This window comes from Mastomys coucha, unplaced genomic scaffold (genome assembly GCF_008632895.1).
Source record: "Mastomys coucha isolate ucsf_1 unplaced genomic scaffold, UCSF_Mcou_1 pScaffold1, whole genome shotgun sequence".
NCBI lineage: Eukaryota > Metazoa > Chordata > Mammalia > Rodentia > Muridae > Mastomys > Mastomys coucha.
In genome coordinates this window covers 60,382,239-60,397,814 of record NW_022196891.1, presented here as the reverse complement: position 1 = coordinate 60,397,814, position 15,576 = coordinate 60,382,239, and the positions used below count along the sequence as shown (strand labels likewise).

The window sequence follows — 15,576 nt, the reverse complement described above, 5'->3', positions numbered from 1 at the left end:
TGGTGGTAGTGATATTGCTGATGGTGGTGTTGGCGGTGGCGGTGGCGGTGGCAGCAGCAGTGGTGGCTGGCTAGCGGCGGTGGTGCCTGCGGAGGTGGTGTGTGTGTGAGGGGGAGGGGATTATGGCTACAGATGAGAAGCCAGTGCCCTGATCCACTCTCTGCTGAGCTTTTTCCTTCCATGTTCCCTTTTTCTCTCACCATCATCTAATTCCTCCTCTACAGTTCTTAGCATGATGCTGTAACTTCTCTCTTAATTTTACCAATGCAAACATTTCTATATTTCTAAAAGTCAAAACTCCATTATCTGCATAAATGTGGGCAGGCAGTGCCCATAAATTCAATATGCTTGGTTCAAAAAAGGTAGTAGAAATTTTACAATTGATTTTAAAATATTAGTTTTTAAATGCTCACATTTACAAATCTTGTAAATAGTGTCAGTCACCTATAACTCTCTTTACAATTCAAATCAACCAGTAGTTGCTGATGCAGGTGAGTTGATGACACAATGAAATTCTGTAAAGTTGAACTGTGAAAACCTCCATCACCATAGGTGATAGAAATAAGAGTACTGGTTACATATGTCTAAAAAGAAACAAGAGGTTTCCCTTAGAAAACAAACCACACTGAGTATATGTTTTCATACCCTTAATGACCTTGATAAAGTTCTGTGGTCAGCATCAGTTGTTTAGGGGACGTTAATATTGATTTAGCAGCTTATCAGAGGCAATCTGTGGGCAAAGGCCAACTCAACTTAAGACAGTGACTTGGAACTGAATATTTTCATCCATCTGAAACTGTCATTCACAGGACCATACAGAAGAGGGCAGGGCCAGCATTTACCGATCGGTCTTCACCAACTCTTCCAAAGAGATGATGTGTTTTCCAGACTTTCCCTATCCTGATGACTTTCCTAACTTCATGCATAACATCAAGATCCAAGAATACATCACTTTATTTGCCACAAAAAAGAAACTCCTAAAATATATACAGTTTGAGGTAAGATGTTATCAGAAAAGTAACTTCACATATGGTGATGAGGAAGTTGGAGGCTGCTGCTCTACTCATACATTATCTATCTATCTATCTATCTATCTATCTATCTATCTATCTATCTATCTATCTATCTATCCTGGAACTCACTTTGTAGACCATGCTGGTCTTGAACTCACAGTGATCCATCTACCTCTGCCTCTTGAGTGCTGGGACTAAAGGTATGTGCCACCACGCCCAGCCCCTTTAAATTGCTCTAACTGTAGATTTGTGAACACTATCTTTTTCTCAGGAATCTGTCAGAAATATGCAAACCATGATCATGTTCAGTTCTAATATCAAAACAGCACCAACCCAGTAACAAAGAAATAGACACAAGCTATCCATGGGTTTATACATATATTAACTCCATTTTCTAAATAATCCATGTGTCCAAAAGAAATTTAATGAAAAAAATACAAACCATTTAGAACTGGATATTAATGAGACTTCTTGTGCAAGGTATAGAAAGCCATACTTTGTGAGACCATAAACTTAACCATTTGCAGTAAACAATAAAAAATATTTTAAAACAAGGCAAAAAAGAATGCACACACTATATCAATGTATACATACATACATATATAATATAATGTTCTCATTTCTTCCAAGGGACTTTTGAATTTCCTTAAAAGGTACCTTATTAAGACCAATCTACTATTAGAATATTAAAGAAGGCTTTCTCTCTGCATTCCTTAGACACTTGTAACCAGTATAAATCAATGTCCTGATTTCTCAACTACTGGCAAATGGGAAGTTACCACTGAAAAGAATGGTAAAAAAGAAACAGCTGTCTTTGATGCTATAATGATTTGTTCTGGGCATCATGTCTATCCCCACCTACCAAAAGACTCCTTTCCAGGTAAGACTGAAATTGAGGAAGCCACCTACACATCTGTCAAGAAGAAATAGGATAGTGGTGTCTATTTTAGTGTGTTCTCTAATGCTACTAACAGAATGCAAGTTCACTCGATGTGTGCATTCATTCAGTGGTTATTTGTTGTTCCAGGCACTGGCATGAGGGTTCGGAGAAAAAATGTTGTTGAGCAAAACAAATATAACCTTCACTCTTGAACTCCAAGCTAGTGAGTCAGTGTTCTCAGGTGTAAATTATTGTGGAAAGGGCTAGCAAAGCAAACAAACTACAGTAGAAGTTACCACTGAAAAGAATGGTAAAAAAGAAACAGCTGTCTTTGATGCTATAATGATTTGTTCTGGGTATCATGTCTATCCCCACCTACCAGAAGACTCCTTTCCAGGTAAGACTGAAATTGAGGAAGCCACCTACACATCTGTCAAGAAGAAATAGGCTAGTGGTGTCTATTTTAGTGTGTTCTTTAATGCTACTAACAGAATACCTGGCAATTAGGACATTGTAGAAGAATTAGGCTTATTTTCCTCATATTGACAGCCTAAAAACATCTAAGCAGTGTGGTCCTAGCATTCTAACCAGGACCATCTTTCACCACAACACACACAAACACACACACACACACACACACACACACACAACCAGTTGCATTGTAAAGAAATGGAAAAAGAATAAGTCAACTCCAGCTGGTGAGGATTACTACATGAGACAGGTAGCTAGAGAGATTCAACAGCAAGACTCGCTCTTTTTTAGAATAAAAGGGTTACTGCTCTCATGTAAGTAAACTTGACCTTTCCAAGGGCAATGTCCAAAATGACCAAATCCCTTCCCAGTTGCCTCCACCTCTTAAAGGCTTGTATCCACACCTCAGTACCACTATGCTAGGGACCAAGCTGGCAGCACCTGTACCTCTGGGCAACAGACTTAAGCCATCCCCAAACCATGGTAATGTCTTTTTAGACTACAAGCAGTCAAATTAAAATATATGTTATGTATATATGTGTGGGTGTATGTGTGTGTATGTGATATATATATATATATATATATGTATACATATATATAGAGAGAGAGATGGATTATTAAGTTGTCTTATTTCGTGACCACTAAAGCTGCTTTATTTTCATGGAAATCAAATCGATTCACATGCTTCCCACTTTTCACTCAGGACTGAACCGTTTTAAAGGCAAATGTTTCCACAGCAGGGACTATAAGGAACCAGGAATATGGAAGGGAAAACGAGTATTGGTGATTGGCCTGGGGAATTCAGGCTGTGACATTGCTGCAGAACTCAGCCACGTAGCTCAGCAGGTACTGTATCCCACATAGCTCAGCAGATTCTGCATCCCATGTGCTCCACAGACAATCTTAAAGGAGCAGAAATGGTTACTTAAAAGCCGTGCTATGGAATGAGATGGTGTGTAAATGTCAGGTGATATTTCATATACCTCATCATTCTTGGTAACAAGTGGGGTTTGAAATGGCTTTAGAAATATCACTGGTGATGCTTCCCACCCAACTAGCATCGTGGGGCATTTGATATCTCATGTGTGTCGAATCTATTCCTCTCAAGTTAATGTGGACTTGAGGTTAAAGTTATGACTGAGACTCTTAGACAAGGGGTTCTATACTTCTGGTCTCCTCATCAATAAAACAGATTAAAACAGAACCAATTTAGAAATGAGATTGTTACAGAGTTAAAACACGATTCAGTCAATAAAAACAGAGAGCCCAAGTTCACTCCATGCATGCATTCATTCAGTGGTTATTTGTTGTTCCAGGCACTGGCATGAGGGTTCGGAGAAAAAACGTTGTTGAGCAAAACAAACATAACCTTCACTCTTGAACTCCAAGCTAGTGAGTCAGTGTTCTCAGGTGTAAGTTATTGTGGAAAGGGCTAGAAAAGCAAACAAAGCACACCATCCGTGTGATCTATCACATGTGGAGGCACACCATCCATGTGATCTATCACATGTGGAGGAAAAGACCCCTGAGGATGACAGCACACAAGCAGAGAGCCAGAGCTGAGAAAGGCGCAGTACGGGAAGAGGTGTCCAGGCAGAAGGTCTTGAAGTAAGAAGCTTTGGTCTCTCAAAAATGGATACCAGGCCTCTGGGCTGCATGTCAGTGGGTCTGGGTAAGAAGGATGTGAAGGGAAGCTGAAAGGAAGATGGAGAAAGGGTGAGGAAGGTCCTTTCAGGGTGTGACTTTAGATAAATGTCAACCCCTCACGCTGAGAAATTCATTAAGGGTTCATAAACACAAAGGCAGGAATCCAATTCCCAAATGTTATGCCTATTGGTGTAATGTAAGTCCAGTATAGGTCCTTAATAGAGTTTCTAGGCATACCCAACAGATGTCTAGATTTACTCCAGGATATTACAGTCAAGATGTACAAATATCATATCAAGACAACTGGCATAAAAATCTACTCCTGTGCCTCTATCCATGCTACACTTGATAACCAGGAGGCATACAAAGAAATTAACCACATGGCCGGTAGAAAAATCTAGCCCATATACACATGCACACACAAACACACACACACACACAAACACTCACACACACACACACACACTCGCACCACTCACTCTCACAGACACTGGCACACACAAATAATCTCAAGAACTAAGCAGAATGCATGACAACAGTATAAGAACTACCACTGGAATTAAGGATAATTCTGTCACTAAATGCCCAAAAGATTGTAGAGTCTGAGGCCATACCAAGGAGATGAACCTGAACCCATTCTTGAAAACCATACAGCTGAAGTGGTGTCAGCAGGTGTTCTTAGAAGAGAGAAGGACAACAAAGCAGAAGAATAGGAACCAGCACCATGTATTTGATGACTTCTGACTAATTCTGCTAAAATGAAAGTTCTTAATAGCAACAGCAGGTTTAACTACATCAGGGTGTTTTAACACTCCTCCATAAGTGAGTGCCTTCAACTGTAGGTAAAAGGTCCTGGAATCCTATTTTTCCCATTGGAGGGAAAAAAAAAAAAAACAAAAATAACTGAAGAGAGAAACATCAGCAACTTCTTAGATGACTCAGGGGAATTTAAGCTCTCAGTGGGAAAGTAAAATCAGAGTTTCAGATTCCAAGGGCAGAGGAGCTCAGGAACTGAGAGAGGAAAAATGCTGGAGCCCTCGTAGGTGATCTTTCTGAAGGCTTCAATGGAGGTTGAAGAATATGGATTCTTCATCAGTGAAAGTTCATCACGTAAGAGGAGTGTGATGAACCACAGTGCTGAGATAGTTACATCTGCACGTGTGATGAAATTGAGGGAAGGGCACACATACTTCTGAAACTCTCAAGGCTCTCCATTTCTCCTCTAGCTAGCTTCTCTTCTAATAGCATTGCACAATTTAAAAACAAAAATAAAACAGAAACAAAGAGAGAAGAAACCTAAAACCTGTGTTAGGAAGTAACAAAAGAGGGAGGAAAGGAAACTGATATTTACTGATCACATACTATATACTAGGTGATATCAGGCATACTGCCCACATTAGTTAGCATCCTCAACCAACCCTCATGCAAATCTGAAATGGTAGATGCCGTTTCTTTCTGTTTTAGGAGAAGAGAAATAAGATTATTGTTAAAGCAATCTTTCCTGTTAAAGTAATCTTCCCTGTGTCATATCACTTAGAGGTCAGAGGGCCAAGATTTTTGCCTGTAGTGTCCTGGTCATAATTTGCTTGCTTTATTTTATATCAATGCCTACTTTGAGATCATAATTGCTCCTTTATAGACATCAGTAGTTGGGCGAGCATTAAGATAAATACAACTGGAATTCATACTGGTGGTCAGCTGTGCGAAGGATTAGAATAAGTTGGTTCCAGTCAGCAGAAACAGATTAGAGCCGCGAAAGCTTGTATAAAATGCTCTTGGAGTCGGTGCCTCCCAGGAAGGAAAGCTCACTTCCTTTTGCCTTGTGCAATAATTTAGGAAGATTGAGAGCCAAGCAATTTCTGCTTCCTCCTAGCAAAAACAAAACAACAACAACAAAACCATCAAGAGCAAGATTAACAAATTCATTCCCGGAGATGTAGAAGGCATCTTACAATGAGCACTACACTCACTACATTTAGCATTTGTGGATTTGTTTGTTTGTTTGTTTGTTTGTTTGTTTATCCAGGTCACCATCAGCTCCAGAAGTGGCTCTTGGGTGATGAGCCGGGTCTGGGACAATGGCTACCCTTGGGACATGGTGGTGCTCACTCGATTTCAAACTTTCCTCAAGAACAACTTACCCACAGCCATCTCTGACTGGTTGTACACGAGGCAGATGAATTCGAGATTCAAGCATGAAAACTATGGCCTGATGCCTTTAAACAGGTAATGTGCAATAAAACACGATGTGCCTGCCAAATGTGATTTCTATGTCAGCAGCTCTTGATGTGTGTTGTGATCTCAAAACAAATAAAAAAATATTCATGAAGTAATCACATCTCATGTATCAAAGGATAAAGAACTGCAAATATTGGAATGGATTTCCACACATGCTCCTTACCAGATTTGTACATCTAGGAAGTTAGGTAATACTGAAACAACCAGTTCCCACAGTAACAGTAATAAAAATAAACATGTTTTATAACTTTACGTATCACCAGAGTCTGACTTACTCTCTCCTTCAGGCTCTGGTATATATTATGACAAGTACCCTCACAAGTATCAAGAGGGTTCTGTTTGTTCTCCTGCTTTTCAGAAAAGCAAACTCAAGTACAACAGAATTAATAATCTTACCAAGGTCTCACATCCAGGGAGTAAAAACAACCTTCAGCACAAATCCAGATCCACTGATTCCAGGTCCATTGTTCTTTATCTACTCACTCTGTGATCTCATGCTTAATGTCAAAGCTGATGCTAACAAAATTACTTTCCTGTGTTGCACTCTCTACTCAGCCCCTTCAAAGAATGTTCTTACTGAGCAAGACCCACCACAAACAACTCCAGCGTCCCCAGTTCCCTCCTTAATTTTTTTCTGCAACTATGTTAAGCCTGCTACATAATAAATGGCTTCAACATTGGATACAAATCCCGAAGTTCCTACAAATTAATTAACTAAGCTAACATTCACGAAGTATTTACTATGCCAGATTAAGTCTTTGTGGATACATCAGTATCTAGAACAAACAGAATCCCACCCTACTAGAATACACTCTTCATAGCTGTAAACAGAAAATATGCTTAGCAGAAGGCTATGTTGATGTGGGTTAGGTGGAATACAACAAAGGCAAGGGTGATGGAAAGTGCCATCGGCACAATTTTCAATGAGGTCCTTGAATTAAGTCTCAAAGGAAAGACTACTTTTTAAAAGCAAAACCCTAAAGGAGATGAGTGAAAGAACTGCAAAGCTATCTAAGGAAGAGTGGTACAGAGGATATAGCCGGGGTCTCTCTTCTGAGTAGGGCTGCTATAATCAACAAGCAGTGTGAGCTGCTTTTTCTGGAGAGAAGAGGTGAACATGGAAAAGAAACCAGAGATACGGAAATATCTGGTTGGTAGTGCATCTTATGGACTTTGTGAGAGCCTGGCTTTTACTGTGAAGGCAACAACAAGCCAAACATCCAAAAATGCTAGGGACAATATCTAAATTAACACTGGCAATACTGTAGCTACATTAGTCACTATCATTCAGTGAGAGACAGAGTGTGGACAGACTGGTTCACACTTTTTTGTCAGAACTAGGGTAGAGTGCACTCAGCATGTAGGAGACCATCAATTCAATCTTAACTACCAAAAGAAAAAGATATGTTCCAAAAGTAGCTGTCAAAAAACAATATGACAGAGTTTGGTCCAGGAGTAGGACCCATCAGTGTTCATTGAAAGGAAACATACATAGGATTTTCTGTTAGATATGATAAAGGATGTGACAGTGAGAAGAGCTTGAAAAATATCTTTGAAACTTTTGATCTGAGAAAGAATATAACTGGTGTTTACTGAGATGCAGAAGCCTCTGGAAAGAACAGAGATTTAGCTTTAGTCACATCAAAACTAAGATGCCATGATGCAGAAAAATATGTCGAATGGCTCTGGAACACACAGACAGGAGGTTCAAATTTTTACACCCTCTCTTGAAGGATGAATGTAGGTGCAGAACGCAAAAAGATGGAAGGCGGAGTTCTGGGGTGTAAACTATTTGCTCAGTGGGAAAGGGAACATCAGCACCAGAGAGAGAGAGAGAGAGAGAGAGAGAGAAAGGGGGACAGACAGACAGATACAGAGGCAGAGACACTGACTAGTCATATTAGGAAAGGAAATAAGAAAAAATGATGATCTTTGGTGATCTTTTGAAATTTATAGTATTTCAGGAGGGAAGAAATGATCAACTAAGCCAATAGTTACCAATAAGTCCAGCAAGATAAGTGCAATAGACCACTGGGCTTATTAGCTCTATACTGATAACCTGGACCTGGGCAAAGGCAGTCTCAGTGAGGTTGGAATGCTTAAAGACCAGTGTTTAATGAGTTTAATACAAATGGCAGGAAGGAAGTGCAGTTGAGTCTTTTCCAACCAGAGTTCCGATTGATCTTACAGTCTCAGTTTCTCCTCCAGAGGAATCCTCCTAAAGTTTCTTCTCGTGACTATCTTAGCTACACCCTAACAAATCACTGTCCTTCCACGTCACTGAATGACCGGTATGCATAAGGATTTTACTGTTCAAAAACAAGGATCTCTTTTTAGACCTCCAGTGCTTCAAACTCTCCCCCTTTCCTCTAGCCTTATCTAAGTTCCCAGGAGTGCCTGACTTGGCTCAAGTTGTACAATTACTCCATGTGGCTCACATTTCATCGGTCTTTGGAAACCCTGGTGTGGCTTTCTTATTTTTTTTCTTTCACTCACCCGAGTTTATCTTACCATGGTCAGTATGAAAAATAAGAATAAAGGTAAACGCTGTTAGCACTTAATCTGTGCTACAAACAACTACATTCTTCATATTATTTAGATATCCCTGTGACCCAAGGTACATGATGTTGACATTCCAGAAGAGAAAAATGAGGCACAGGGAATTTAAGAGGACTTAATCCTCACAATTCCATGGGTAATAAGAAGCAATGGGAAGACTTTAGCTACCAGGTACCTTACATGACATTAGAACTTCTCTTGACAATTGCTTTGCTAGTTGCTGGGGATGGATGTTCATTTTGAAATTTAAAATAAGCCATATGGATGAGAAGGAACAAACCAAAAGCAGCTTTTCTTATTTCCTACATGCCTCATGTCCATTTTATTCCTCTCATGCGTTAGTGATATGCCATACCTTGGGGAAAACTCTTGGTTTTGTTCCTTCTTTAACAACTTGTATAGAGACTAAGGCAGCCTGCAAGCATTACTGTTACAATGACCAATCTCTGCTCTCCATACAGAACACTCAGGAAAGAGCCTGTGTTCAATGATGAGCTCCCAGCCCGCATCCTCTGTGGCACTGTGTCCATCAAGCCTAATGTGAAGGAATTCACAGAGACCTCCGCTGTGTTTGAGGATGGGACCGTGTTTGAGGCCATTGACTGTGTCATCTTCGCCACCGGCTATGGCTATGCCTACCCCTTCCTGGATGACTCCATCATCAAAAGCAGAAACAATGAGGTCACCTTGTACAAAGGCATCTTCCCTCCGCAACTAGAGAAACCAACCATGGCAGTGATTGGCCTGGTCCAGTCCCTGGGTGCTGCCATCCCCACCACTGACCTCCAGGCACGCTGGGCAGCACAAGTAATAAAAGGTAAACGGCCCAAAAATATTCACTAATGGAGTCTAACGAGAGTATTTTTCAGAGTCTAAGCAATAATCCCAATTATAGGGACCTATCAAGCTTTGAGAATCTGTAACTCTATCCCCATGGGTGCTTTATTCTATAAGCAATTTGAAACATGTGTCACTAGGTTATCATATACAATAGTAAGAGATTTTTTAGGATGTTTTTTGCTACATGTGATTCCTGGGAGCTGACAATTACCTGAGTCCCTTCATTAGAGAAAAACTCCGAGGGTTCTTGGTCCTAACTGCATGGCAACTTTATTTAATTGTGATTTCAAACTGACTAGAATTACATGGCATGAAATGGGGATAGGAAAAGATAGTTCCGGGTCAGTGTCCAGCCAACCTCAGATATCTACAGCAGTGGAAAGTACTGGGAAGGTGGGGGTTTCCCTGTGCTCTTTTCTCCTCTGCTGCGTGTTCTGCTTGTTAAGGACAAGCAGTGGTTGATTACAGTCAGGAAGTTCTGGATGTGAGAAATGTTCAATCCCTAAGACATGAGGGTACATGTTATTCACATTTTCCAAAAAGAAAACAAAACAACATACTCATTTGAGGTCAGACAAGGAAGGTGGTCAGCATCCTCTCCTAACAGAGCTGGGATCAGAGCTACAGGAAAGTATGAAGGGCAACAGCAGATCAGAAGGCTAAGTATAGCCATAATCAAGAAAAGACAGAGATGTCAATGTATATTGAGCAAAGTTTAATTGAACCTTAAATTATGAAACTTCATGGCGAGGGAGAGTTTTAGCAATGGGGGTTCCTTTTGAAGCCATAGCTAAAGTTTCTAGTACTACTGTGACTTGCAAGACTTAGACACTCCCTGTCATGTCAAAGCACTAGACTATGCTGCTGTATGTCCCAGGTGGACCACCAGGCTGCCTCCCCCATGTCAGTATGCTCCCATTCAGTAGTGACCCCTCTGAATCTCCTCTACCTGCGCAGAGACTGGAGGTGGTCTCAGAGGTAAAAGTTGCTCCAGCAAAGCAGAAGCAGCCAGTCAGACATCAGATTCCGTCTCAGGGAGGCTGGAGCTAAAGGAAGGTCACTAATCCTCTGTAAGCGCAATAGCTGTAACTTGAACTCTGAGAAAAGAAAATAAGAAAAAATCAAAAGTTGGACGTGGTAAAATGGCTTCAGCTGACACAGGTGTTTGATGCCAAGACTGATATACCTGGGACCCACGGGGTAGAAGGAAAACAGATTCCCACAAGTTGTCCTTTGGCTGCCACACACATGCCATGATACAGGTATGCATACACAGACAGAAAGCAAATAATGAATAAATAAAATTGTAAGAATAACCTTGAAGGAGAAAACGCAAAGTGGGCATTTGACAGAAGACTGATGGACTTACAAGAGAGAAGCTATTGAAAAATCAGCTTATTTTGGGAGATGTGAGCAATGGGTAAGAGCTGGGGATTTAGTTCAGCGGTTAAGTACTTACCTGATAAGCACGACACCCTGGATTTGACTCCCAGCCCCTAGAAAAGAAAAATCAGAACCCCAGGACAAGGAGACCAGCTACAAGCATCCTGATGGTGGAAGTGAGTGGCTGTAAGAAATCAGTTTCCAGCTCCCAGTCTCTTCGCCTGCACCTGGACAAGGCAGAGTCCAAGGGCTATAATGGAACCATATTGACAAGAGCTGTTTAACTACAAGGGGAGAGCAATATCCCCCCCTTTTTTAGATAAATTTTAAACTCATTCAAAAGTAATTCAAATTGCATCTCATCACCTGGCATCCCCCGTATCTTTGGTGGAATTGGATAGTCCATAATCTCAGTCTCATTTAACAACTCTTGTTTCTCTACCAAGAGATTTGGGGGCTCATTAAATTCTTAGGGAAATTTTTTCTCTTGAATCTTGAAAAACAATCAGACCAGAGAAGAGAGATGGCTCAATCAGTAAAGCACTTAGCACAAAGGTAGGACAGCCTGAGTTCAGAGCCCCCCGCAGCCATGTAAAAATCCCGGGTATATCAGAGCATGCCTGTAACCCTAGTTCTTGGGACAGTGGGCAGACACAGGAGGGCTCCTAGGACTTGCCCACCAGCCTGTCTAGCCAGTTGGTTCAAAGACAGATGCTATTGCAAAACTGAGTTAAAGAATTATAGAGAAAGATGCTTGAGGTTGACCTCTGACCTCTGCTCATTCTCTGTCTTCTTCTTTTTCTATGTCTGTGTTTCTCATCTCTTGTCTATCTCTGTCTCTCTGTCTGTCCCTGTATCTCTCTATCTACCTATTTATCGTCTATCTATCTATCTATCTTACACAACACACACACACGTGCAAACAGGTACACACACATACTTCACACAAACACACACACATACACACACACACACACACACACACACAAAGAATCCTGAAAATAATTACAATTCACTTGCAGTACACTACAGTTTATAGAAAATATTCTTTAAAATATGATTGAAAGTTTAGAGTATAACTCTTTAATTATCATTAAACATCTGGTATTTTTAAGAGCCAAGATACAAAGATAATCACATAATAGACTTTCATTATGCTGACAAGGATCATTTCTGAGAAGAGTAGGACCTAGAACATCATTCATTTGCTTAAGATTTTGTTTTGCTGAACAGTAAAACGCCAAAATAAAAGCAACCTCAGTGAGATTGTCTCAGTGGCTAAGAGCGCTTGCCTCAAAAGCCTGATGGCCTGAGTTTGGTTCCTAGGACTCAGTGGAAAGAGAGAAGTGACTCCTGAAAGTTGTCCTGTGACACCCCCCCCCATGTCATGGCTTGCGTACACACACGTGCGTGCGCGCACACACAGACACACACACGTACACAAATAATACTTTTTAAGGTGAAAATGTATCGTGATTTGTAATCCACTGAGAAGAAAAAAACGCCGGGCCCTTCCTTGTTTTTCAGGAACTTGCCGTTTGCCTTCTGTAAATGACATGATGGATGATATTGATGAGAAAATGGGGAAAAAGCTCAAATGGTAAGATTAGCCAGGATCATGGAAATCTAGGATCCACATCAAGAAATCAGAATCTGTCAATATTCAAAACTGATTTTTGTCTCTGATGATCCTTAACCTTTATCAACAGAGCTGACGCTATGAACCACAGTCTGACATCCAAGCTAATGATTAGCTGAGGTTTTCTCACTCACCACTGCATGATGTCCTACTAAGTACAAAGTGCAGAGTGAACAATAAAGACTAAGGAGGGTCCTCCTGGCATCCTCACCCTTAGCCCTGTCTTCCTCAGTACCTCTCAGACAGGACTGCAAACGAGATGAACTCAAAGTAATTGTGGAAATGTAACAAAGCAGAATTCTGTTCTCTGGCCCGGAAGTCTTTCATTAGGAAGCTAATACTTCAAGTAGATGCTTTAAATGGAAACGACTTCTCAGCAGCAGGAGAATGAACCTAGAACCCCAGGCTCCATCCCTAGTTCTGTCACTAATCAGCTCAAGGACTGTGAATGAATAACTTCACTTGAGCAATAGACACTTTTTCATTTGCTAATAGGGGCAAAAAAGTGTTCTCCACTGCTTTGTAGTATTGGGGAAATTCCAAATGAGATATGAAATATGCTTCAATAACAAAAGCCTGGTTATCACAGACTGTCTCTTCTCTCCCATCTCTAGGTTTGGCAATAGCACCACCATCCAGACAGATTACATTGTTTATATGGATGAACTGGCCTCCTTCATTGGAGCAAAGCCCAATATCCTATGGCTGTTTCTCAAGGATCCCAGGTTGGCCATAGAAGTGTTCTTCGGCCCTTGCAGCCCCTACCAGTTTCGGCTGGTAGGCCCAGGGAAGTGGTCAGGAGCCAGGAATGCCATCCTAACGCAGTGGGACCGGTCACTGAAGCCTATGAAGACGCGTGTGGTCGGGGGTGTTCAGAAGCCTTGCCTGTACTCCCACTTGCTCAGGCTCCTGGCTGTTCCCATTCTGCTCATTGGTTTGTTCCTTATGTTGAGCTGATCGTGAGTCCCCTCTAGAATTTCTTTGAGAGTCACTGACAATAACCAGACAAGAACTTTGCTATTTAAAAATTAAGACTTTTTTCACACCTCTCCCTTTCCTGTTCAAGATCATTTGTCAGAACTCTAGCCGCTAATTAGTAAGCAAGACAATGTTTTGCTCTGGCCTTGTAAATAAGCCCCTTTCAGAATCCTGCTGATCTGCAGTGGACCTAAGTCCATTTCTCTTTAAGTTCCACCTACAATTTGTAACAAGAATGGTATTTTTATGGACAACTTGTATCATCTCTTGAAACAGTTGGACATGATTCGTTTCCTCTTTTAAACAATGCTTGGAAGATGTAATTCAGATCCAGACAGTGAATAAAGTACAGCATTTAGAGTATGATCTTCTTGGGCTGCTTCTATAAACTATTTGTGAGGTTGAACAGAAAGTTTGACTATTACATTCTATTTTTATTTTATTTATAATGCTCCAGCCATTAGCTCTTGCTCCCTAGCCACACAGTATAGAAATCTGACTCACACTGAAAGTTAGCACAAATTGGCTCCTTTCGCTGATAAGAAAATCAGTAAAACAAGAAAAGAAACTCTCCAATACAGAGCAAATAAATAATCGCAGTGATGAGTAACATGTGTGCCTTTGAGTTGCTACAGAAGGCATTTTAGAAAGTGGAATTTCTTCCTCCTGGGACTTGAATATGATAACTGTTCTCTAGGGGACCCCAGGGTGTACTGTTGGAGGTGGTGATATCTTCCAGAGGTGGGGTCCAGCTGGAAAGCCTCGGATCATTCGATGGAGCAGGCCCTTGGTTTCTTCTGTCAGGGTCCTGGCTTGGTATGCAGTGACATTTGCTAGTTCTCCCCTATGCTCCCCCTGCTCTGTCCACCACACAAAGGGACACAAGGAGCTCAGCCAGTGCCGGTGACTCACACTCTCAAACTTGAAGTGCCTCAAGCATTTCACCACAGCAACAAAAATCTAAGACAATTATTTTTCAAGATTCACAAGGCCAACAGATCAGGAAATGGCTATCATTCAAAGGCCAGAGGAAATCGTTCAAAGGCCAGCTCATTGTACACACACATCCCCCTGGGCAAGTCTTAGAAACTCAGAAAGACGAGATATTCAACAGCATGCTCAAAAAAAAAAAAAAAAAAAATCCCTGATATATCACAGAAAAAAGAAAAGAAATAAAAGGGTGTCTTGATACAAACAAAGCAAAGCATATGCAATATGGAAAAAGCAATCTTGAGAAATTTATTATGATAAATGCCTGTGTGGGAACAAGAAAAGATGATTAACAGAATTGAAGCTAGGAATGGAAACTCATGTCTATAATCCTAGCGTGGGAGGACATGGGGGAGAGTTGAGGCTAAAGGATTTCAAATTTGACCCTGACTCAGAAACAACCAAAGTCTATGTCTTACCTAAAGGAAGTAAGAAAGGACTAAGCTTAAGGCTGTCCAGGAGGAACTAAAGGTCAGAAAAAATGCATGACATTCTGAGCAGAAAAATCAACAAGTCAAAACTTGGCGTTTTAAAGGGATAAGTCAAGTTGGGTCTGACCATTCAGCTAGACAAACTGGGATGAAAAAGAGAGTAAGGAAACAATATGTTTAAATAAGATCAGAACTGAGGGACAATATTAAAGGTAATAGCATGCTTTTAAGAACTCTAAGAAACTACTGTGAATAATTACAGATCAACAAACAGATGGGAGAATCTAAAAGAAATGCATACATTCCACAGAAATATACTTCCTCCCATGAATAAACAGAAAGAAAAATAAAAAGCACAGCAAATAACAAATAAAGAAATTAAACTGGTAGTGAAAGAAAGTCCTGAACCAGAGGGGGCTCATTGCTGAATTCTCCCAAATATTTGAGGAATTAACACCAATTTTTTTCCTCAGGCTCTTCTAGAAACATCAAAGTAAAAGAAATGTT

General features: G+C 40.7%; 1 protein-coding gene across 2 annotated transcripts in view; it reads left to right on the top strand.

The window, feature by feature from the left end:
• The window catches only part of LOC116102567 (dimethylaniline monooxygenase [N-oxide-forming] 3), a 74,600-nt gene extending 60,586 nt beyond the window's left edge, over positions 1 to 14,014 (top strand). Inside the window, exons 4-10 of one of the 2 annotated variants that reach the window (XM_031387369.1) lie at positions 810 to 998; positions 1,731 to 1,893; positions 3,068 to 3,210; positions 6,038 to 6,237; positions 9,270 to 9,625; positions 12,559 to 12,631; positions 13,285 to 14,014. In XM_031387369.1, the coding sequence (XP_031243229.1) occupies positions 810 to 998; positions 1,731 to 1,893; positions 3,068 to 3,210; positions 6,038 to 6,237; positions 9,270 to 9,625; positions 12,559 to 12,631; positions 13,285 to 13,627 (1,467 nt within the window). In that variant the 3' untranslated portion in view covers positions 13,628 to 14,014. Of the gene's footprint in view, positions 1 to 809; positions 999 to 1,730; positions 1,894 to 2,040; positions 2,229 to 3,067; positions 3,211 to 6,037; positions 6,238 to 9,269; positions 9,626 to 12,558; positions 12,632 to 13,284 lie in introns of those variants that run through there. The other variant, XM_031387378.1, reaches the window with a different exon arrangement.
• Positions 14,015 to 15,576: the final 1,562 nt, after the last annotated feature.